A 26772-nucleotide genomic window follows, 5' to 3' on the forward strand; every position below is an offset into this window, starting at 1 on the left:
TATCTTAATGAAGATATCAAATTAATAGCCTTTTTCTAGGTAAAACTCCTGCACTTTCTAAACCCATTTCTCATTTGCCATGATTTCCAGACCCTTCATCATCCTCCTCTGATGCACTCGTCTCTAGATGTTATTCTAAAAATATGTCACCAACAACTAGATACCAAATTCTACGTCTTCACTTTTCAGCAGGAAAAAAACAACACTCAGCAGGATTGTTCCCTCCATGTCACATAGGCAGGACCAGTAAAAATCTTTAACTGCAGGTTTTCTGACACCAAATCCAATGTTTTTTCTAATCCATAGGGCTACAGTTTTTTTAAAAAAAAAAAAGTCACTCTCAACAGTAAAAGATGCCACAATGCCAATGATGACTACCTTCTAAGTCTTTTTGTTTCCATCCATTTCCAGAAAGGAGGTTTATCTACATTTGAGGCAAAAATTACACTTTATTATTCACCTTAATCCAAGAATTACCAAGAAGTAACTTGTATTACTTATGTATTGTTGTATAAGAAATCATCCAAAAACAAAGTGCTTAAAACAAAACCAATCATTTATTATCCTTAATGCTATCTGTAGGTCAGGAATTTAGGAGCATCTGGGCTGGGTGGTTCTGTCTAAAGTCTCCCATGAGGTTACAGTTAAGTCAGTGGCTAAGGCCAAAGGCTTCTTTACTCACAGATAAGGTACTTGGGCTGGGAACATTTTAAGAGTTCGGGGCTGAGATAACTAGGGTTTCTTGGACATCTTACTCTAGCTCTACATGACCTTTCTGCATGGTCTCTTCTCTACAGTATGTTAGTTTCAGGATAGTGAAACTTCTTTCTTACGTGGTGTCTCAGAGATCCAAAGGTGCATGTCCGAGAGACAGCCAGACGAAAGCTATACCACTGTTTCTAACTTAGCCTGGGAAATCACGCTGTATAACTGTCACTGCATTCTATTCAATAGTGAGTCACCAAGCCTTGCCAAAAGTAAAGGGAATGGGAATTAGACCCTGCGTTTTTATAGGATAGAGCTATAATTATATCCTCAAATAGTTGCTATGAGAAATGAATCATGTATAAAGCACTTAGTATAATGCCTAGCATATAAGTACTCAATAAATGATAGCTACTTTTATTAAATACAAATGTCCTTTGTCCAATTGCCCTTTTTTTCTATTTTCAATTCTGAAAATACAGTCATGATAACCACTGGCACCTTTTAAGTTTTTATTCATACTTGTTCATCTAAGTGGAATAATAAATACTAAACTACATTACTTTCTTCATTATCAATGTTCACCTCAAACCAATTCCATTGAGATCTGGCTTCTCACAAAGCTCCAGGAACTTTAGCATTTATAATTTGCTTTTTCTAGGAATACTACCAATTCTTATTTATCCTATCTGCATATGGATTCTCTCTACTGTGTCCAGGAGCAGCTACAGTACACTACCGCTCTTATTCAGCTGGATTGCCGACCATACCTAGACAAGGAATGTGGATGGTCAGCCATACTGCAAGCAGAGGAGAACAGTGGGCTGGGGTTGCAAAAGTCAGATCAGATGTCAGGAATTAAGAGTCAGAAAGCATAGGTCAGGAGTTGAATCTTGCCTATATAATGAAATTGAAACCCACATACAGGTGGGAGTCACTGCAGTTGGGAGAAATGACTGGGAAATGGCATAAGTAGCTGCAAGAATCAACTTCCCTACCGGCTGCCCAGTCTAACTGTAAGAACAGAATACTATTCACTTGTACCCTTTCCTGTATCCAGTAGCAAGAATGAATTAAATCTATTCATTCTTATAGCACCATATGTTGTCAGTTTTGCTTTGTTTTCCATTTTAGTTGTAGCCTCTCCAGTTGCAATGTTATCCTCAACCTAGTCTGCCCTCCCTATAGACAAGGTTTATTGAGATATCCAATCATAGATTTGCCCTGGTTTTGGATGACACTCAATCTAAAACAAATTTCTTCTTCTTTAGACCCTACTCAAAATCACCAAAAGAAAGCCCAGACCCTAAAATAGGTCCAAATATAACACTCTCTTCCTAAGACGTTCTATGGTTCACTATGGTATATATTCTCCCTCATTAAAAATGAGTAATAAACCCAATGTGTTCAGCTACAGGTATGTTCCTGGTAGTCTCTGACTGGAGGGAATTAAGGAGCTACAATTTATGTAAAGAAGTTAACACAATAGCAAAAACAACCAAAAGTCATTTATGTTTTAAATTACCATGGACTGGCAACCCAACCATGTTAGTGATCAATCTTCCTTGCCAGGTCACATGGCTCCCACCACTATACCCCATCCTTCCTTGGTATGCAGTGCATTTATATATTTAAAGTTTCAATTAAATGTCCAAATTATGTTATATAAGTTACATATATACAACTATGTTTAACATATTACATTAACTTATACCATAGACAATATATGTAACATTTTTTCTGATTCTCCACTTTAAACAACCTTTTGTTTTCTTGATGAACAAAAAACTACTTGCCAACTGTGCTATATAAGACACCTTCTACTATAGTGTTATTGACTGACAGAAAAGATTTCGGTTCCAATAACTTCTTGCTAACAAAGGAAATCTAACCTTTTTAATATGCTGAAGACTAAATTGCAAACATTTACGGTTCTTTCTCAGAGGAAAAAAGTATGTTTTTTTCTAACGTGACATACTGTAAAGAAAAGAATTGGGTTAAAGAAGCATATATAAATTAAAATGCTATATTTGGTTCTAATTGCCAACAGATTATTCATGAAAAAATTATCATTTTTTGAATGATAGTGAAAGTGTATTTTTTTCTTTTATTAAAACTGATATTTGCTAGTATATTAGATTTACATAACATTCTCAAAATTGAAATAACATATGCCACTTATCACTATTACTATGCTGTTGAATAACAATAAAATTATTCATAGATGTGTCAGAAAATAGATTTGTTACCAATATTTGCTAAAGTGTCATGATTCCTAAGGCTTTAAAAATAAGCTGTTGTTTCCTAAATGTTATTTCAATTCCCAGAAAAAAAAATAACAAACCCAAAAGTTTGTTGAATGGCCTCATTAACATTCTATTTAATAAATGGAAGTAAATATAGTGAATAGATTAAATACAGAAAACATCCCCAAACCTGTCAAGACAGGCAGATAGAAAAGCCCTGCATTATCTATACACTACCAGCCTCACACACAAAATTAGAATCTCAAGATTCAAAGGTCTTTAAAACTCCAATTGTTCAATCCCATCTAGCACTTGAATTCCCTGTGCAAGAGAAGATGGAATAATAAAATAGTTAACAAAGTACAGGCGCCCTGGGCAAGATTTTCCAGTTTAAATCCCAGCTTTTCCACCTCTCATCCATATAAGCTCAGACAAGTTAGTTAACTTCTTTTTGCCTTAATTTCCTTGTCTGCAAAATGGCAATAATAATAGTGCAGTAAAGAATTTATCTCAAAGAGTTGTGGGAATTAAATGAATTAATAAAAATAAAACACTTAGAACAGTGTCATTACATAGTAAGTGATCATTAAATGGTGGTGGTTACAATTTCCTTGACAAGTGACTATTTGGCCTCTCCCTAAACACTTTCACTAACAGAGGATTTAGCAGCTCCCAAAGTGGTCCATTCCATTTTTGGAGGGTTGTCCAAAATTCTTCTTTACAGAAATATGAAACATGTTCCAATCTATATTTCTATTCCATGGAAACATTCAGAATGGCAGTTTTTCAATACATACTCACAGCTATTACAGTACCCTTCTATCCTCTCTTCATCTAGGGAAAATATCCCTTTTTCCTTCATTTCTTCTTCATAAAACACAGTTCGGCCAGTCTGAACATTCTCCTCTGAGTGTGTTCCAATTGTTTCTCTCTATATATCTCTTAAAGAGTGGTGCCCTAAACTCAATATACTCAGTACTGTCTGAACAACAAGAATTAAGACACTAAGAATTCCTTAGAGATGTCATGTTTTAAAGATTTCATGCCATGTAAGCAGAGCTTTAAGGCAGGCCTGATAGTGAATTTCCCAGCAATTAAATCAACATTCTATTAAGATTCAACTATTGGTAAGGCACAGTGGCTCATGCCTATAATTCCAGCATTTTGGGAGGCCGAGGCGGGCAAATCAGTTGAAGGCAGGAGTTCAAGACCAGCCTGGCCAACATGGTGAAACCCCGTCTCCACCAAAAATACAAAAAATTAGCCAGGCATGGTGGCACACACCTGTAATCCCAGCTACTCAGGAGAGGCTGAGGCAGGAGAATCACTTGAACCCAGAAGGCGGAGGTTCCAGTGAGTCGATATCAAGCCACTGCACTCCAGCCTGGGCGACAGAGCAAGACTCCATCTAAAACAAATAAACAAACAAAAACAACATTCAACTATTGACTGGTTCATGTGCCTACCAACTCTAGACAGTTATTTTCATCTGGCAATTCATTAGTACTCAAACTACCATATACATGATACTCAATCTAAACAATAGTAAGCTAAGTCAAATTGGCTATCCCAATTTTAACCTTGAAACCAAGAAAGTTAGAAGTGTCAAGAGGCTCAGTCATTGTAGTTCAAATCTTTCCTTTTTGAGCTGAGGAAATCGAAGTCAGGAGATATAAAGTGACTTCCCTAAGGTCACACAGCAAATTAGGGCAGAGATGAACACAGGCTTTCTAGGAGGTAACTTGTGTTCCCTCTAAGGCCCCCAGATAAAAAAAGAAAAAAAGGACCCCCTACCAAACAAAAAGAATGTCTTTTTGACAATTTATGGCATTGAGAAATAAAGGGAGTGATTATGCAGAAGTTGGAGATGTTGGACAAATTCTTACAGAGCACATTTCTATGCCTGGAGAGTCTCAAATGATTCCATAGAGCTCCTCTTAAGAGGTAACCACTTACTCTGGTGTCAGGTCAATCTTCCTCATGCTCTCCTCCTCTGCAGTTGTTTTCTTTTCATCCTCCTTTGAGTGACACCCATACAGTTTGTTGTTGTTTTTGTAATAAGCAAAGTAACTAGTGTGTTTTACATGAAAAGAAATAACTCATGGTATGCTCTTCATACCTCACAAATCCTAACATTAAAAAGTATCAGAGCGCAATCAAGGTTTGTCAAATCCATTTGTTCCTTAATAGAGATGCAACTCTGTTGACAGTTAAGTCCTTTCAAGGCCCGGTTTGCCTAAAGAAGAGAGTCAAGAGAACAGATTGCTTTATGTGTCATACATACTCAGGGCCACCCTGTGGGCTCAACAAACTCCTCTCTTCACTAGATCTTGTCCAGTAAAGCTCCTAAGTTTGAGGATTTCACTGAAAGTACCTTCAAATTTTCTTCTAATATGTTAAATTCATATGGTGGGCTACCAAGAAACTCTTTATAATTCAGAACATTTTAAATAACATCTCTAGCTCTCTTGTTTAAGGTCTTACAACTAGAACAAGTATAAAGAGACTAAAAATGATTCCTCAGAGGTTATGTTACTTATAAAACAATGATCTATCCATCCATGCATCCACCCACCTATCTCTACGTACATTTCCAGCAAAAGGGAAATGGGGCACAAAATGTCACCAATTTAACACAAGGCAGCAAATTAAAAGTCTAACTGCCATCAGGTCCTCACAATGTCTGGAAGCTGTGCATTCCTCTACCTGAATGCAACATACAACCTTGGACTGATGACACAACTACAATCACAGAGCCCATATTTTCTCTCTGGAAAGAAAAACTTTTCTCTGAATTTTTATTTTCCCCTCTTAACTTCCAAATATCCAAAAACATAGATTCATTCCTTGACCTACTGTGTCATCCAAGAGAACAGTAGCCAAAAGGAGGGCCAAATTCTAACTTTACTGTTAATTTCAGAAAGCAAAAGAAATAAACTATAATCCAATTATATCTGAAATACATCAATGAGAGAACAAAAATGAGAGAATCATCTTTAGTAGAAGCGTACCAGGTATGAAATAAATTAATATAACTGAAAGTCATATATTGAGTCTAAACTCAAGAGTAAAAGCTTTCTGAATTCGTTCATGGATTACATTAGTTTAATCCTGGCTAACTCAGTGCTTATGCAAAAAATTATTACTCACCACTGGAACTGACCAAAAAATTGATAAATAAAAGTAATTATCATATAAATATTTGAATTATTCATTTCTCAGCAAAAGAATCTCTTCTATTATACCACCATAATCTATCTGTGCTTGAATGAGGGCACACTTCCTCTCAGGATTTTGAGACATTTGAGAATATTGTTTTCTGAGTACTCTCAGTACACTGGGAGTAGAAACAAATCAGAGTTAAATTATAGTGAAAGCAAAAGTTTACCAAATAATTTCCAATCATTTTATTAAATAAGATTTTCCATTTTCCAGGGTGCTAATGAAATATAAAGAAGATAAATGAAATGCATAAATATTCATTTCTAATTTCAACCTGATTGTAAAATTTTATTAGCAAAGGTTTGTAATTTATACTTTGGAATTTAGAATGTGGTTTACACAGATATATTATTGAACTCAATTTGCATCACCTAAAAAACAATGCCTAGGGGTCAAGAGAATGTAGTAAAGGTTAATATCATAAAAAATAAATATGTCATCACATTGAAAGCTGTATTAACAAAAGTAATAATAGCTTGAAGTTGCTCTTCTTTTAAAAGGTTATGCTTCTCCTGGAAAGCAAGGAAACTTTTTTGCAGAGGACAATCAAACAGTGGAATAATTTTAGTATCAAGGTAATTAATACATATTCATTATAGGTGTTCAAGAAAGATTAGATATATTTGTGGAGGGAACAGAGTAGGGTCTTTCCTGCTTCATGCAGGTGGTTTGACTGAATAACGAGAGACAGCCCTTTCAACCTCATCTTCAAACAAATGATGCAAGTAGGATTCATTATATTAAAGTTGGCTTTATGGAAAGCAACCCTTTCCAAATTAAAGAAGGTAGGTCTCAAGGTGTGCAGACACAATCCTGGGTTCCTCCTCCCAAAGTAATATGCTGCGTATCACAGTTGTCACCATCTTATTCCTGCTGATCTAGAAGGACTTTGAGATTAATATTTCATTCTAATCACAATAAGTTCAAATTAGTCATATAAACAACTGCACGCTATACAATATAAACATTATTTTCTACATGTTGCTTGGAAGCATTATGAAAAAATGTGCAAATTTTATTGTTCCAGTTATCATATTTCATTATAGTGATGTACCCAGAGGCTAGGCAAGAAAAAATTTTAAGAAGGATTTCTGTACAAGAAAATATATATTAATCAGAACCACCTATAGACTGAAACATGCTCATAGAGTTCTGCTTTAATCAGGAAATTATTAGTGTCCCGAGATTAGCTTCCATTGATTAACCCTGACCAACTTTAATAAAAGGTTTATTTTTAAAAAAAAGCTACATTCAATGACATTTGAATCCATTAAGAAAGATAAAAGCTGAGTAGAACAGTCCTGCTCAATCAGACTGTTCACACTAGACTAGATTATACTAGATTTTTTATTAGTAACCAAGTCTTATTTTAAATAATTATCAAAAAGCTACTTTTCCTATGTGTGTAAATGCTATAGACTCTAAGCTACACTTTGGTCATATAGAAGTATTTGCATAGGGATAGTTGACAGGAAAAGTCAAACCACAGGAGCAGCCCTGGCATTACTATGAGGTATACACTAGCAGTACATAGGTAAAGTAAATGAAAACAAAATATCCATCAAACTGAGGCAAACATAAAACTGAGGCAAATTAGGAGAACGTTGGCTGACTCCAAGAAAAAATATCCTTTTGAACATGCAGTAATGTTGCAAATTGTAAGTGAGTGTCAGTGATAGAGTTCATTAAGGGGTTCATGTTATAGTCAGTGCACTGCAAACCCTAGTCATTGGATCTTATACAGACTTAATGATTAAAATAAAAATAAACATGACATGTGATATCTCCTTAAAGACATTCTGAATACACAATTTCACTGAAAAAAAAAAGATACTAATGTCCGATTTTCGTTGATCTGTCAAAATACAAAAGAAATGCAAAAAGTCTTTGCACAGATGTAGCAAAGTACTGGATTTTTATATTTTGGCAGGTGCTCAATACACAGCCCACATAATCACATGTTAATGACTGGAGTGTGTTAATCAGCATGCATACCTGATTCCTTCTTGCCCAAGGGGGAAAAAAGCCAACTATTCCAGAGCATGTTAATGTCTCTACTTTTTTTTTTTTTTTTTTTGAGACGGAGTCTTGCTCTGTCGCCCAGGCTGGAGTGCAGTGGCACAATGTCGGCTCACTGCAACCTCCATCTCCCAGGTTCAAGCGATTCTCCTGCTTCAGCCTTCTGAGTAGCTGGGACCACAGGCACGCACCACCACGTCTGGCTAATTTTTGTATTTTTAGTAGAAATGGGGTTTCACCATGTTGGCCAAGCTGGTCTCAAACTCCTGACCTCAAGTGATCCACCTGCCTTAGCCTCCCAAAGTGCTGGGATTACAGGTATGAGCCACCACGCCCAGCCTAATGTCTCTACTTTTGATGAAGGTTTTAATAATATGCTAGGTAAGAAAGAAAATTTTTCCAAAAATTATCCTTAGAAAGGCATATTATATAATTAAGAGTCATGAAAAAATAATTTATATTTCCATAAACATCGAGATACTTCCAAGTATCATACCAGCAACCCTTTGTTTAATTTAAACAATTTAGATTTGGGGAACTTTTAAAAATACATACTTTTTCTAAAGGACAGTGCACATTATCAGGGTGTAAAAATATAAAGGAAATCAATGTGTCAACACTAGACAGCATTTGCTGTCTATTTCACTACCCACAGCAAGAGCTTTGCCAGATTCCATGCAATAAAATGTTTTATTTTTTAGTTCAAATTCTAAATAAATTTCTGTCATTAAATTTCTGAAACAGGTTGAAAAAGAGATAGTACCGTATGCAAATATAGTTTCAAAGTTACAGGAACTGGGAAATCTCCCATAAGTCTTCCTAGAAAATACTATTCAGTGATTCAAGGTAAGGATGGCCATTTTCACGTGTTAACAGAAATCTAGGCTTGAACTTTACTAAAATTGAATGAATTTCTAAAATCCAAAAATGAGAGAAGTAGTAACTAAATGTCTCAAGAAGTCTAAACCTTACAGGTTTATGGACTTTTTTCCAGTGCTTCATAGGCCAATAAGGTATCACAAAGGTGTACATAAATCTTACCTTAGGAGTTATGACTATGACTATACACTAGTTAGAACCAAGTGAACGAGTGGGTTTCACTACACTTTCTAAAGTACAGTCTCAATAAAAGTGGGGAAATAAATTTCATTTTGGTGCTGCCTACTATCTTAAATGACAAAATCTTACAAAAAACTGGCAACAATTCAAGTTTTTAAAATCTTCTCTAAAATAACAAGATTAGAAATCTTCTCAAAGTCTGTCATAACAGCATGACTGAAGATTAGATCCTCACTAAAAATTCCTGGATTGTTATCATGTAATGACAATAGCTCCATTCCCAGAAATGGTACAAAGTCCACACCAGCAATTTTATGACTCCAAGTGAAAAACACAAAACACTCCAGAGTTGATTAGCAACTTCATGAGACTGAAAGCTAGAGAAGCAGAGAGTAGAAATTGTTTGCAAGCAAGAAGGTGTTTTCCCCAATAGTTATTTATGAAATATCTCAGCATGCCTACCATTATTTTCATTAAATTACAACAAAGGGCATTATTGACATCTTTTATTTAAGGTGGAAACTTATTTTAAAACTTTTCTAGAAGATAAAAACTTCCCTGGAGGAATTTAAGTAGGTCTCTAAAATAAGAAGTTCAGATATTCTGGGGCTGATAGTCCACTATGGTTATTTCTACCTACTTAGACTAGTAGTTAAAAGCCACATGTATATTTTTGCCAAAATGTGTATCAATATAAGAATGTGTGTAAGTGTACACATGTACATAAGTTCCCACTTACAATCATCACATTTTGTATCTCATAAGAGTGTTGGTGCCTTACCCACATCTCCATGGCCTACCACAGAAGCCACCTACTAACAGTTGCTTCTTAGGCAAAAAGCTTGTCTCTCGCCTGGGCCCATTCTCTGGCTGAGAGCATTTCTACTCGCTTCCCTCCTCTCCTTGGTCTCACCAATGTCATTTCTTGTCATTCTTGACTATGTTTCTGCCCACATGTACATTACTTAAAACGTTGTCTCCACCCTTTGTGTAAATTTTGTCTTCTTCAGAATCTCTGAGAACTCTTCAATGAATAACCTCCCTAACTGTTCACTCTTCCGCTTATCATCAATCAAACTCTCACCTGCACTACTGCAATGGTTTCCTAATCGGTGTCCCTGTTTCTGATGTTCTCTCTCACAGTCCACTCTCTACACAGCAGGCAATGTGATCTTTTAAAAACATAAATCAAATCATGTTACTCCCTTGCTTAAAATTTTCCAATGGCTTCTACTTACACTTGAAAGAAAGTTTAAACACCTCCCTGTAGCCTATGAGACTCTATAATATCTGTAATCTGCCAGCCTCCCTGATTTCATTTCATACCATTCTCTGCCTCACCAGCCACTCTGTTGTTTTCTGTTTCTCAAACATACAAACTACAAGACTTTTGTACTTATTATACACTCTGACTGGGTGTCTTCCCCAAATCTTTGCACAGTGATTCTTTTTATTCCAATTTCAGCTCAAATGTCACCTCCTCAAAAATAACTTCCCCAGTCTTTTTAAAGCAGTAATTCTCTATCACATGTTCTTACTTAATTTTCTTCATAGTACTTATCATTGTCTGAAATTGTCTCACTCTATAAGACTTCTTTATTGTCTGCCATACTACTAGACTCTAAGTTCTATGATAACAGGGATGTTAACCACATTATTCACAAGTTAGTCCTTGTGCCTGGAACTTTAGTAGGTACTATACACTCAGGTATCCAGTGATGATAATAACTCCTTTCTAAATTATACTCTAAAGCAAAAGAAAAAAAAGTAAGGAAGGGAAGGCTCAAAATAACATGTATGTTGCAATTTATCTGTTTGATACAAGTAGCTATACATAATTTGCACCAAAAAATTGTATGTAATCTGCAGACAAGATCACCAACAATATATAAGTTTATCTGTCCTTTCTACAGTTGCAATCTAGCAGATAATCATTATACACAATATCATATACAGGTCATGAAACATTATCACAAAAATATTCCTCTCCATGCTTATTAACATCAAAAATAATAATATGTTGTATGTTTTTCCATGAAAAAAATTATGTGAATGTATTCCAGCCTAATGAGTCAGTCCTAATGAGAACAAAAGCACATTTTAGTGGACAGTGTCAACATTCCTCTGCAAAAAAGGTATTGGCACACTGGGTGCCATGATGAAAGTGGTAGCGGTTGTGGATAGAGGATAGTGAATCTTATTTACACTAACTTTCCAACCTTCAAATGGCTCTCACTAATTAACATAGCACATTAAATTTATAATTCAACAATTTGGTGTGTATAAATAGGTAATTATGATTAAAATCAGAATCTAAAACTTTTTATCTCAAACTGGTCCTTGAAATCCTATTTCTAAAATTTCTATTCTCATTCTTTGCTACGCCATTACAAATTATTTTTCTTGTTTGAACCTATGTGGTCTCATATTTTGTTGCAGTGTCACCTCAAAATAATCAGAATTTTCACATTTAAAGATTTTTTTTCTAATCAGGAAGTGGGAATTAGTAGAGCTTCTTTGCTTTGTCTTCACCTTCTCTGACAGAAAACTTCCTCTGTGGTCATGACATTTCAAAGTAAAACCCTTCCTGAACCCAAGAGATAAGAAACTTTTAGGGCTTGTTTCTAACAGTTCATGAATGAGGGCCATGAGGGCCATTACAGAAAGTAAATAACAATGGAAACTGTATAAGTGCTGAAAAAATTATTGTTATTTTTTATATTTTCTTTTAAGTTTTATTTCTTCACAACTATTTTTTGTGACTCTAAGTACAGAATATGATCCATTAAAAAACTACAAGTTTTACTTGATTTCATAAACATGTTTTTGACTTCATATTTATTTTAAAGTAGAATGAGGTAAAATGTTTATTAAATTTTATATTAGCAGAGTCCTCCCACTCCAACACACACTCACACATACACACACACAATATATGTAGGTTTGCAGGTCTACCCAGAAACTTAAAATCCTTCTATTGTTTTTTTTCCTGTAAGTGTTATGGTACTTACAGTATAAGTCATTACAGGTCTGATATTACAGTTGTTACAAAATATTGAATCTATCCAGTGAAAAAGAAGCACAAAGGGAATTTCCAAATGCAGCTGCTATTTCCCATTTGTTAAATCCTTTTATTACACCATATAAGTACACAGCTGGGAAATACTATAGAGTGGGAGTTTAAACAAAATATTTTGGCTTCTAGTCATTCGGAATACACAAAGGCTCCAGTGGAAAGCAATGTTTGATAGCAAAAGAAAGTGAAAGTTTGAAAACATGTCTAGCAAGTATGATTTCTTTTACATTAATATTTAACTTATTTGTACCATTAAACTATTTTATACTATCATAAACCACATTTAATATAAATTTGGTAACAAAATTATTAATATATATTTTAAGACAAAATTTTAGATCATAAAAGTTTGATAATAACCCACCAAAGTAACTTGGCACTTATCAAGATACAAACAAAATTTTTCTAGGAAAAATAAGTATAGTGTTCTCAAAGAAATAAAATTTGAACTGTATTATTTCTTCTTCTACCCATATTTTCCAGTCCAGTTATTTTTATTTGTCTATGACTAGATTTGGCATAAAAGCCAAAATATATCTTAAACCCATCCTTTCTCTCTAGCCACTCTTCCTTTACACTAATCCAAGCCATTCATCTCTCACCTAGACTTCTGAAATAGACTCCCAGTGGGTCCTCCTTCTTTCACTCTTGTCTCTCTCCCATCCATTCATTATACCACAGCCAGAATTTATCTGTTTGAAATGTTTTTGAATGCTTCAAACGTTTTCCATTGAACTTAGATCAAATCTCACATCCATAATGTTATCTCCAAGGTCCTGTTTGATATAGCCCCTACCAATCTCTCCAACTATATCTTATCCTATATTGCATCCTTCTTCATAACTCTTCAGCGATGAAGGCCATCTTTTACTTTCTGAAATTAAGCAGTAACTTTCTCACTTCAAATACTTCATACATGCTGTTCCCTCTGCAGTTTTACTCTTTGTTCCATTCTACCTGGTTAGTTCTTACCATCCTTGGCTCAGTGAGGGCATTCCTAACCATCTATTCTAAATTAGGTTTGCCCCATTATGTTCTCACATAGCATTCTGTTCTTTCTCCTCACACATAGCAAACATCACATTTTAATTATATATTTGTGTATATATTTATTTAATTTCTATTCCCTCTCCCAGACTATAAACTCCATGAAGGCGTGCATCATGTCTGCTTTGTTCACCACTATATAGTCAGCACCTAATAGAATGCTTGGCACATAGATGGTACTCAATAAATATTTGTTTAAATAAAAATGAAACATCGCTCCATTATCTTGCCAATATGCAAGTGGCAGTGACTGGATATCTATTTCACCTTGGAGGTGTTAAAATGAACAACTTAAGTTCAATCAGAAAAACAGACTTGCTTTATTACCTTCTTCCTACTCAAGAAAAATAAATCTTCCAGTGGATCGAATTGTACAATTTTGATCCCTTTCAAAACTAAAATTAGTCTAGAAACTACCTTTCAATCCTCTGCTTCTCACCTACTGTTTCAGAGCATTGACTGTGTCTGCAAAATCATCTGAAAAAGAAAAATGTCTGCCTTCATAAATTATTGAATTAAGTCTCTGAGACATTAAGCATTGAATAAGAATTTAAATGTGTGTTAGTAGTAGTAAAGGCATTGTAAATATTACCTTATTTTTGTTAAGAAATAAAAATTTTCTCAGTGCCCACTTAAAATAATTTTCATTAACTTAATTTTTGTTAGCCAAAAATTAAGAAATGCAAAATGGGGTTTAAAACTTCTAATCTAATAAAATATATTAACATTTTAATCTCTTCTAGATGCTAAAAAAATTGAATATTTTTGCTTTGAACTAGATAATTAATGTCACTGACTATGGTTTCTGTTCTGATGGTTAGAGATGGAATTTAACATGGGAAAGCTGGCTAATACACTGCATGTATTTGATGTGGTTTCTACTTTTTGAGAAAACTCCTGTAGTCTGATTGACTTATTCTCACGAGGTTTGCATGCCCTTTTGAAATTAATATATAAGCACATAAGTGAGAAAAGCTTTATTATAAGTCAAGAATGACCATTAAAAGTGATAAATACCTGCATTTTCTCACTGAAGGTGTATTCAACATATGACCTCATTCACACAGACGTATTTGCTTAATTAAATTTTTCAATATTAATACATAAGCATACTTTATTTGCTCATACCTATTTTATGATATTACCAAGTTAACCACCTTAAATTCATGGATTCATAGAATAAGATAACCAATCCCCCCACAAAAATCAATCGATAAAATATATTACTGGCACATTGACCTAATAATAAACATATATACACTAAATCACAAACCATTTTTCAAGTTTATCCAGTTATTAGTATCTTAGTAATATGTACCTGGTAGTTGTTTCATGATCTAAACAAAAATAACTCTAAGGTCATCTATTTCCCTAAAATATCTATTTATAATGAGGACATTCTAAGGAATGCATTTAGTGACAGTGGTCAGATTTTAAAGGCTCACCATTCTTTGCTGAGATGACAGAACGCTGTCCCAGTCAGCATCTTGTTGAATGGTATTGACAAGTGTTGGTAGCTCCTCAGAGTGAGGTTTGTTGTGCATTATGGGGTGCAGAGGCAGATGGGAGGCCACATGTTGATCACTGCCCTCTTCCTTTTCCCTTGAGGTTAAATCCTGGGTCATCGCATCCTCTCCATCAGCTGCACAGGCAAATGGAGAGGTGGCTTGCTTGGAAGACATTCTTCTGCAGAAGGAAAACAGAATGGATTAAAAATGGCTGTCAATAACAAAACATAAACCAATCCTTGCATTTGGCTAGTTCAGGAAAGAAGGAAAGTTATTTAACTTTAGAGATATTTGTGGTCCACTCTAAACCCCTGAAAAAGAACTCCTGGCTTATGTGTCCTTCTTTCCCTCCTTGCTTTTAACTCAGCAAACCTCTTCCCAGTAATTACTGCATATTTTCTCTCTTACAATCCATTAATGATTTTTTTACAGAGTAAGTTTTCATAATGGACAGGGTGTGTATGTGTATATTTTTCCTCCTAGTTTTCTTAACTAGATTATAAGCTTCTTGAAAGTATTTAGGGTGATAATTAGCAATGGAAAAAAATGAATCAATGAACTGGCAAATGAGTCAGTTTGCAAGATGATTTGAAAGCACAATTATCCAACTTTCTCCTATGGTTTATGTAGGAGCAAAAGAAGGGGGATATGTAGGAAAATATAATCAGGAGAGTAAATAATTCATAATTAAAGTCCTAAACAAATCTGATCCTGACTTCTTTGTTTACACTTTGCATTATTAGGGCTGGGCCTAACACTACTTAGTGCCATCTAAAGCTTTTTAAAAGACCTTTGAAATGAGTCAATTGTTGTAACTTAACTTTTAAGTGACATATTGATTGAGTGGCTGATACTGTTAGATTAGTTTTAGGGCAATTTTGTAGCATTTGAATTAAGTATCTGAAATAGCTATACCTCTATTTTATATTAGGAAGTACATACAAGATTCGAAGCATTTACCATGAAAATAGTAAAATGCCTACTGTGCATAAGATTTAAAACCTCCAAATACAATACTGAACATTCATTTATATGCCCACAAATAAACATCGACTACACTCTGCATGACAACGTTTCCATTCTGTGCTCTCATATAAAATCAGAAAACCATGATTATTAAATAGAATTTCAAAATGTTCAGAATATCATTTTATTAAGATGAATTTCTTGGCAAAATGGTTAGAAAATAAAACCACTGAAAGTGTATAACTTAACAGAAGAGGGAATTGAGCATTTTTTCTAAAACTTTACATTGTTTTTAGTTTATTACATCTTTAGCTCTAAAACTGCTGTGTAATGAAAGGAATAAAATCTCCACCTTAATTGCTATTTAACATTAATTGATTTCATACCATTTTTTAAAAAATGCACAAATCAGTTAACATAGGAAACCACATGAGCATTTTTCAAATTAGCAAATCATTAACTTGCTAGTACTGTTTCTACAGACAAATAAATACTGATTAAAGGGTCTAGAAATCTGAGATTAACAGTTAAATTTACAAATCTGTCACACGCTTTCATGAATATTGCAGTGAAGGAAATATCAAGTGCAAAGAAAAATAATTAAGTTAATTCCAATTTAAACAGTAGTTTTTATGTAGCAGCCCATGTTTCACATAGGATTTAACAGCTAATGCTAAATTTCTCACAATTAATGAGGGGGCTCAGATTTAGTATCCTACAGTGAAAAAAATTAATATAAGATCAGCTAATCTAATTATGCACAGTTCAAAATAAAAGTATTACAGGCTTTTGAAGTGCTTTGAAACATATTAAAATGCTGATACCAATTTATAATAATCATTCTACAAATAACAAAAATTGTATCTATTAAATTTGATACTAGAAAATAAAATGGGGGAAAGGGAATGCAAAAGAATGCCTATAATTTCTTTGAGAAGAAATGAATTAAATGTTCTAAAGAGTGCTATATCAATAAATCAGATATATTCTTGATCAATTTATATCAATAATAACAAATGAACAAACATATACACAATTATGAAAAATGGTAGCCAATGGATGCTTCTTAGTATAAAAGAATTGCTGTATGGCTTACTTTACCGGCCCCATAACTACTATTAGTAAAACCAGGCAAATTATAATTGTTCTGCAAGTTTATCAAGAGCTTGCCACAAACAAGAGTGATTTCCTATTTCAGATACTGACAATATCAATAATCATTCACATTAAAAACAAAAGAATGAATGTACTTCTGCTTTTTAAAATAGTTCAATACAATTGAAAGTCATGATCCAAAAATCAGAGTGACTTTAGTTTCCTCAACAAACATCCTCTTATTATAAAGTGAATTGGCTCCTTCCAATAGCAATGTCTATGATTGTTGCTTTAGTTTAAATTAATCACGACAAAACTCAAAATGAAAACAGTCTCTTAAGAATAATTTCAACTATAAACTGCACCAGTGAACAATAGTGCACAATCCTAATTAAATACAACTCTGCAGCTGTAAAAATAGACTAAATCTATGAGTTGAGTTTAAAGGATGGTTTGTTAGAATGTTTTCTTAAGGAAGGCTGGGTCCTCAGTCTTAATCAGCCAATAAATTATTTCCTGCAATTACATTAAATAGAAAATTATCTTCAAATGGGGAGTGTTAATTGAAAATCAAAATTCAGAGGGAAGTTTAGAAATTACACGCTGAATACAATTAGTGAGGAAAGGCTTCACCTCTACTTCATCAACAGTCTTCTGGTGATTCCTCCAGTGGCCATTCAGGAATGCTACCTATTTATAACATCTCACAATTTGTCTTTTATTTTGCATCTACAAATACATATGTGTATCAAGGTTGCAAATAAAACACAAGCTGCCAAAAAAAGCAATATTAAATCTGAGTGTTCATTCTCAGTTCACACTATCGTTAGAGGAAAAGGAGACAGGGGAGGTAGGACAACAACGGTTAACAATCAAGAAAAACACACTCAATTTTGAAATCCCTTTCCTTAGCAAAGGAATTAACATTTTTTTGTTCCAAAAATACTTTTCCAAATCATATAATTTCTTGTTTTTACTTTATTATAGTTCTCAAATGCATTGCTAGTGGCGAAAAAGATGGGTTTTGTTTTTAGTAAGGTATTTCCTTGAGCAATTCCTTTTGGTAGAATTGTTGGGGTTTTTTTGTTTACATCTTTTTTTTACATTTGGTCTTGTTGTTGATTTTTGTTTTGGGTGGCAGTTTTGAGTTTTGTTATAAAATGTGCACAAATTGTTTTTAAGGCAGTTTATTAAATAAACTTTAGATTTGCTGATTATTAGATCTGATTCACTGATTTTTTGCATAAATACTTTATTAAATAATCCTGATGACATCTCATTCATTTCTTTAGCTTTCCCCTTTAAAACATTTTACTCAACCAACCAAACTGTATTCTAGAAGCTTCAATGGCACTTGACTTTTGGTAATGCCTTTACTATAACCACTGTACCATAGTTACTCTCCTTTAGAAACTCATAAATCAAATATACCCATGTTTCAGTGTTTTAAAATGTCATGTGGAATGCTTACATTTATTTTAATGCTCAGTCAGTAATTTTCCATTGCAAAAATTTTCATCCCCAACATATTAAGACAGCACCTTACTTTAGCTGCTGCCTTATATAACTAATAAGTAAAAGAAAATCAAAATCCTTGTGGAAATGGTCAATTTCGATGTGACTTTACTTTGTTTTATTTTTGCACTATTATAACTTAAAAATCATTCAAATGAATTGTTTTTTTAATTTGTATTAAAAAAAATCTCCCTAGTTATACCCCCTGAAAACAGGGGTTTATAATGGAAGTGCTGACACAACCCTAACTAAAGCAGCGCAAATGTTGCCGCTATAATACACAAAATCAAGTTCTATTATTCTAAACTATCCTCGCTCATGGGATTTTTCTTTACTGTGCTCCCAGCCAAACTGCTGAAGCATGAAAAATTTAAATGCAATCAAATGCGCCCAATTCTACTTTACTAGAACAAGTGTCTACAGTGGTACAATCTTAAAAGGAGATGCAACAGATTTGTTTGGTGTTTTTTTTAACTGTTTATTTATAATACAGTGCATTGGAGATAAAATAAAAGAGGAAATTACACTCACATGGTACCAGTGTATTGACTACACAGAGTACATTATAATCAGAGAGAAAAACTACATTGTCAACTTATCACATTGGTTAAACAAGATGGTTTTCTGGGGCATAACTATTATCAAGTAAAACCTTCAAAGAGAATTATATATCTTTGGGACACATAAAACTAAATTCCCATCATATGTTCCCTGAGTTTGAAATGTCTCTGCCCAACAATCAAGTGAACTCCCAGGATGCCAGGCCATTGGGAAGAACTTCGGGCTTAGGACTTTTGGAAATGAGATTGCTGGAGATAAAGCCTCCAGTTACTGAGAATGTTCTCTAGGAAGTCAGTACAAACACCTCTAGAAAGGTCATAATTATTTTACTCCAAAACACCAGTACAAAGTCTGAATGTTTGGCCTACTACAAACTTACTCAGACAGTAAATTTGTTTTCTGTTCTGCAACAATAAATCAAAATTAGTTGGCCCAAGACTTTATAAAATGATGAGAATGCTGGATATGTGCACATTAAGTCCTCTATCTCAGAATATCATATTTTCTAGAACTTTTCTGATTTGACATTATTCTTTAAAAACAGTTATTTTTATGTGTTTAAAGTCAGGATTATTTTTAAACAACTTCAAACTTTTAAACTTTCTCATAAGACATAATCACTCAAAATTACATTTTTTTAATTATAGCTTGAAAAGTATCCATCTTTCAAAACTGTCATTTGAAGCTTACATAATTATCAAAAAGAGCCACTGAATTCATCATAGCAATATATTTAACTGAATTTTTGAAAATATTTCCATTATTTTTATGATTATTATCAAATGGCATTCACTTTCCAGGTGTGTTACATTTATTCAAAAGAAGTCCTGTTTTTAACATAAAGCAACATTTTAAGAGTTGTTCTACTTATTCAAAAAAATTAAAACTTCAGGCTAACATTCCCATTTATTTTTGCAGCTCAGCCCCAGGCTACCAAGGTAGACTCATTTTCAGTCAGATAATTCACTGTTAATATAATGCTGTACTTGAGCTGATATTGATAAATAAACAACTAATTTTCCAAAAATATATCACAGTGCCTCTCATCTTAAGGAGCATGAGTAACAGATATGTTTAGTTGCCAAAATGCACAATACCCAGGAACCTCTACAAAGGACACCAGTCCACCCAGCCTAGGGCAAAGAATGATTTTAAAACCCTCTTCTTCTATCTCTAATTTCCACATTCAAGGATCTTGGGGAAGGGAGGATGGCATGGTACACCCTAATTCTAGACATTAAAATGAAGACATTCCTTTTAAAACATTCCTCAATTCATTCCAGTAAAGTCGGAAGGTGCTTACTAATTATTTGTATTACTTTATACAACACCACCACCTCCTCTCCCCCAATCCACCTCCAAACTTCCCTCTGCTTCTGCCAGATTTTTCTATTTCTTCCATTAAGTAATTAAGAAAATTCAGGTGAAAAGAAGGTAACTGTTTTCAGAATTACCTTGGAAAGTTATAAACCTATCTTCTAGAGTTTGTAGCAGCACTTTCAGAACAGATATGGTAACACATGAGGACAATAACTATTAGAAGAAAACTCGCTGATTAGAATTAGCTGTCAAATCAATGGAGATGAGGTAAATGAAATACATTTGAAGCCCTTGAAGTGTGTCTAAGAAAGTGCTTAAATTAATGGATTCTGACTTTTCTAAGGGTCCAATTTTTCACAGCAAAGCACCAAAATTGTCTCCAAAGGCCCTCTGAGCTGCTTACAAAACAAGAACTACCTGGAACAGATTCTTCTTAAGTCATCAAAGTTTGTGTTTCTAGAGTTTATATTTAGCTGACAATATTGCTGTCACTTTATGTAGCTTAAGACTGTTCTTTGGACTAGAGCTCATATGTCTTGGAATGCTTTGACTCATGAATTGTTTTTCCTGATAATGTTACATCACGTAACTACCTCCGTCTAATTGGTTAGTATCTGCTGGAAGAGACAGGCAGCCAGCCTAATGACTGGCCTGCTGACTGACTGCCTATGGAAAACCTATAATTATTAAGTGTCCCTGAGTATCTGGTTTCTTCCTGGGATCAAAACAACTTGACTTCATGTAACCTCTATCTATACTTTTTGCTTGATATAAATAATATGGTTTTCTCACAGTTTATCTACCAATAACTTTTTGGAATTTTTGCTTTAGAAAGCCAGGCCCAGATTTTATAAATAAATTCAGTGACTTAACAATAAGAGTAAAACCTAACAATGGCTACTATAAATATACACTAACTTAGAGGGTTTTAATCTAGCACAATGACTTTATAGCTCAACGAAAGACCTCTGTGTGGCTGGAGTGAAAGAAAGCTGTCTAAAATAATAGCAGAATGAATTTATTTATGTAAGTTCACTTTGAATTTCCTCTTCATATAAAATGAGAACTACAATTTTTTAAGTGAATAAACAGACATCTCTCTGTCAGCGTGAAACTGGCCCATTAATATGGAAGCCCAAGTACAAGATATCTTATCCAATTATATTAATAAAAATCATAAACCAGAACAATAACTTCTCAGAGACAAAGTGTAGGAAATTGTCACTGTATACTTTTCCATCCTTAACTCGAATTTCCCTCTTCAATATTTCCAGAAAAAAAGAGAAAAATGAATATTGATACTTTAGATTGTTTCAAAATATGAAAATTCACACAAACACTGAACAAATTTATATAAAGAAGCTAATCTCTGAGGTTCTCCTTTAGCTAAATAAGGCAATCTACCAAGTCCACTCTTTCATGTGATGAAATAAGGTGTAAATTTCAGGTTCCTATTCAAAGACAGACAAGAAGAAGAGAAAGAAGAGGGAGGGAGGAAGGGAGTGAGAGTAGAAAGGGAGGGGAAGGGGAGGGGAAAAAAGGGGAGAAAGTAAAAGGGGAGGAGAAAAACAACCATGGCTTTGCAGTTCATTTTCAGTTTGTCTACTTAATGAAAACCTCATTGTACAAGCCTGAAAATCATTTCCAGCAGGCAAAGTATTTCTGATTCAGCAGAGGTTACACAAGCATCAAAGCAGTTAAATATAGGTGCCAAGCTGCATTGCCAGGAGCTCTTAGTACTGTGAGTTAGTGTTACCTGACAGCTTAGTGAATATAAAATTACTTGTCTCTCCAATTGAAGACAATCAAATTGTCACCTTCCATTGTAATAATGCACAACTAGTGATCAGCAAAGTGCAAACATAATTACCATGAAGAAAACAAAAAATCAAATCTAAATTTTCAACAGAGTAAACACATCTATCTTCTTCCCCAAAAAAGGAGTGCATTTTAATCCTGAAGGCTATGATGCAATCTTCATGTTATTTAATAATAAGATTTATTCATCTTAAATTAAATAAAAATGAAAAACAACAAGAAATACTAATTCATAAAAAGTGACTACAAATATTAATACGAGCACTACAACTTTCCAGACATTTCTAAGCACAAAGACCTACAAATTATATCACTGCCATTTGAACCTATATCATTAAAGGGTATGTCAGCGCATTTTCCATTATAAAAACTTTGTTTTTAGAGATGTCTTTCTAGCCTAGCAACCTTCCTGAAGGTTGAAAAGGACAGGCAGGATCCAACTTCAAAAGCTTTTGTCTTAATTTTTCTTTAACAGAGAGTCATGCTTCGTTTTCGTCTTCTAAAGTAGCTTATATTTTTGATGTTGAAAATTCATCTCATGAAAGTGATTTAATATCTCTACACAACTTTAGAAAAATAACCAAGCATAGGACACATATTCACAACTGTTTTTCAGACACTCAGCATCTAGAATTCTCATCCAAATTTGGTGACCATATTGGCTCACTACCAAAGTGATCTCAGTAACCTGAAGCTAAATTAATATTAAAGGACTGAAAATTTGACATGGTTCTCCCGCACTCCAAAGATTCCTAAGATACAAATTAAAATGAATATAATTAATATAGATAATGCTCCAAACAAACTGCATTTTAAAAGCTCTCTTAGAAAAGTGATTTTATTTCATAACTAACTCAAGATTTAAGACATTCAAATTTATGTCATTCCTTCTAATACAGCAAAAACTCTAATCATTCTCCAAATACTCTAAATATAGGGGCTTTTTCCATCAATAATGTCATTTTTATCAGAAAATATGTCCTACAGCTAAGCCAGGTGAGGTGGCTCATGCCTGTAATCCCAGCACTTTGGGAAGCTAAGGCAGGTGGATCACTTGAGGTCAGGAGTTTGAGACCAGCCTGGCCAACAAGGTGAAACCCTGTATCTACTAAAAATATGAAAATTAGCCACCCATGGCGGTGCGCGCCTGTAATCCCAGCTCTGCAGGAAGTTGAGGCAGGAGAATTGCTTGAACCTGGGAGGTGGAGGTTGCAGTGAGCCAAGAGCGTGCCATTGCACTCTAGCCTGGGTGACAGAGCAAGGCTCTGTCAAAAAAATAAATAAATAAATAAGAAGAGGAAAGAAAACAGAAGAAAGAGAGGGAGGGAGGAAGGAAGGAAGGAAGGAAGGAAGGAAGGAAGGAAGGAAGGAAGGAAGGAAGAAGGAAGGAAGGAAGGAAGGAAGGAAGGAAGGAAGGAAGGAAGGAAGGAAGGGAAGGGAAGGAAGGGAAAGCAAGCAAGAAAGAAAATATTTCCTACAGCTAATGCCTGATATGCCTGACATTCCATTTTTACCATATGCCTGATATGCCATTTTACCAATATTTCCTACAGCTAATGACTGATATTTCCATTTTAACCATTTCATTTTTGAAATATTTCCTATAGCTAATGCCTGATATGCCTAATATTCCATTCCAATTTTAGAACAAATACTTCTGTTCTAAATAACATCAGTTATGATCATTTAACACAAAAATAGACCAGTTTAGCAAAAAAGGGGGAGGCACTGACTACACCAGGGTGACAGTGAAATGAATTGAGGCTCATCAAGAGCATAGGCTCTCCTGAGCTTGAATCTTAGAATACAAATCCAGACATTAGAATAATGCTTTCATCTGGTATCAGTCTCAACTGGTGTTCCTCAGTCTTGCATTGTGTTCCTCTTTCTCTATTCCTCTATTTTATTACGAAGGAGTAGAGGAAAGAATGAGATGAAGACATTGGTTGAACATCGGTGGCTAAATCAGAAGGAAAACAAGGATAGCAAGCAACAGGAGAAAGGGGAAGTCCAGTCTCTAGCTGCACATTTTATTTTGATTTGAGATAAACTTAACATCATTAAGAGAAGTGTCTGGGTGTAAGAAATAAGACGGTTTTAGAAAAACATCTTTTTCCTTGCTCTTAGAACTTTCAAATAATATAATACAATTTTTTCCAAGAGACACTTCTTATAAGCTCAGCACAATAAAAACCTCCCAGGCAAAGGGGATTGCAATCAGTATTTCCTAAACTTCGATGATGAGTAATTTAATCAATTTCTGAAATTATACTCCTACAGAGTATTTATTACAATATACTAAAATAAAAAAGTATCAACGAGAGGAAGAAAAGGAAACTTCTTGTCAGAGAACGTCTTTCAGACCCTGGGAGATAAATGCTTACATAGCATAAGCTCATGGTAAATGGGTAAAAGGAGAACTCATTAAAATATTTTGTTTAATTAAAAAACAAGTTAATTCTGTATATTTCATGAGGACAGGGATCGTCTGTCTTGTTCATTGCTGGATCCCCAGTGCCCAGCACAGTGCACAACACATCGTAGACAATCAATACTATGGGAAAGAGGGAGGAAAAGGCAGAGAGGGAGAGATAGGCAAATAGCTTATTGTTTTAAATTAAAGTGAATAGATAATCACAGAAAATACCACTCCATGTTAATACTGCCAATCTAAACATTATTATTTCTCTATACTGTTTTTATCAAGCATCTCATTAAGTCATAAGATTATTATATCCATATCCCCAACACTAAACTCTCTCATCTCCCAGAAATCCAACAGTCCTCAAATGACTGTGAAGTATTTATACCAAGATATGCTCTGCAATTTCATATTAAACACCTTAAAACTAGATTCATCACTATTTTCCTCAATACCTCCCCTCATTCATCCACACCCAGAAGAGTACCACTGTCAGAATCATCAAGGTTCAAAACATGAACACTCTATCCACCTCCTCATTTTTATCCTTGCTTCTCAATGCCAGCCAGTCATGAAGCTCCATCAGCTATTCTTTAATGTTTCTTATGCTCATCTCTCTTACCATACTTATAATCACCTTAGCACAGGGCTTTTTCACACCTCATACCTAAACTCTTACAACAGACCCTAAACTACTTTCTCTATTTTAGTATCTCCTCCACCAAATCAATCTTAACTGCTACTCCCTTCATCAGGCCACTCTCTTGATCAAAAAACATCAGTGGCTCTCCCCCGATGACAAAATAAAGTCCAAACTCCTGACCCTGGCACTTGAGGCCCTCCATCCAGATACAACCAATCTTTATACATTTATCTTCACCAGTCAAACTTCACTTATTGTTGCCTCCTAGCCTTTGCTATGCCTGTCTCTCCCTATTTTCCTCACTTTCCTTTCTTATTGTTAGGAAACCAACTGAGACTATTCCAGGTAACTATGATCTACCCCTCTTCTAAACACCTCTAATAAGATCTGTGAGAAATTACTTTTTATATCACTCATTCAACACTTAATGGATATTACCTCACATAATCTTTTAAAAATGTATAATATCATTATATTTTCTAAGTAACCCCAACCGCATTACAAACTTCTCAAGGGTAAGAACAAAATCCTAGCTTTCTCTGCATTCCCACAATACCTAGAACAATGTTTTGTGAAAAGAAACACTCAGTAAATACTTCCCAATTATTTAAATATTATTGAATTAGTAGGCAGAAATAAATTTAGGGTATTATCTTCAACCAGAAAAAAGTAGCCATGAAAAAGGACTTAAACTGGTTTCTGGGGGTGTCTCCTCTTTGCACACACTCTGGACAATAAATTCATCTCATATTTTAAAAGTTCTGCATATTCCCTGGCAAAGAAAGCCTCCCAAAATAATCAATTTATGTTGTCAGAAACATAAAAAAAGATGGATAAATGAATGAACCAATGGACAGATGATGGATGGATGGATGGATGGATGGATGGATGGATGGATGGATGGATGGATGTTGAAGAGATGGTTGAAAAGATACACAGATAATTTTTACTAGATGCTTAGAAAGTACCAGGCAGGCACTGTGCTAAGCACTGCTACATGTATTATTTCATTTAGTTCTCAGAGCAACTCTAGAAGTTAAATAATGACATTATCCCTGTTTACTGATAAGAAAGCCAAGGCACAAAACTGTTTACTAAAACAATAAAAAATGAAAACTTGCTTAAGGTCATACCTAGTAAATACAGAGAGCAAAATTTCAACTCAGGTTGGTCTAATGCCAGGGCAGATGCTATTAGAATTAAAAGTGTCTGAAATCTAAATTAAATAAATTATTAACTATTTTCAATTATTATCTGAATTATTCTTTACTAATTTATACCATTCCTGTAGAATTTTATTTTGAATATTCTGGTTAGATATTCTAAATACTCATTTAATCAGAGCTTAGTAAAAGGATTTGCTATCTTTTTCTTTTCTGTGTACTTCTAGAGTTTGAGATATGTAATTACTAGTTAACAACTTTAAAAAAGAGAGAGAAACACAGAGCAGGTAATTCTCTAACCAATCCATTTAACTCTCATTCTGGGCAATTTGACAACAAAATTGGTTGAGGAAGTAGTTAAAGCTACTGACACACAAGGCTGAGAGG

The 26772-nt window shown here is 34.3% G+C and overlaps 1 protein-coding gene across 15 annotated transcripts in view; it reads right to left on the minus strand.

Annotated features, from left to right (window-relative positions):
* Window positions 1-26772, minus strand: part of SOX6 (SRY-box transcription factor 6) — a 641322-nt gene that overhangs the window by 353879 nt on the left and 260671 nt on the right. For all 15 annotated transcript variants that reach the window (XM_055355890.2, XM_063710998.1, XM_063710997.1 and 12 more), the window contains one exon: window positions 14820-15060. In XM_055355890.2, coding sequence (XP_055211865.1) covers window positions 14820-15060 — 241 coding nt within the window. The remainder of the gene's footprint in view (window positions 1-14819; window positions 15061-26772) is intronic.

Source organism: Gorilla gorilla, chromosome 9 (assembly GCF_029281585.2).
Source record: "Gorilla gorilla gorilla isolate KB3781 chromosome 9, NHGRI_mGorGor1-v2.1_pri, whole genome shotgun sequence".
In the NCBI taxonomy this organism is placed as follows: Eukaryota; Metazoa; Chordata; class Mammalia; order Primates; family Hominidae; genus Gorilla; species Gorilla gorilla.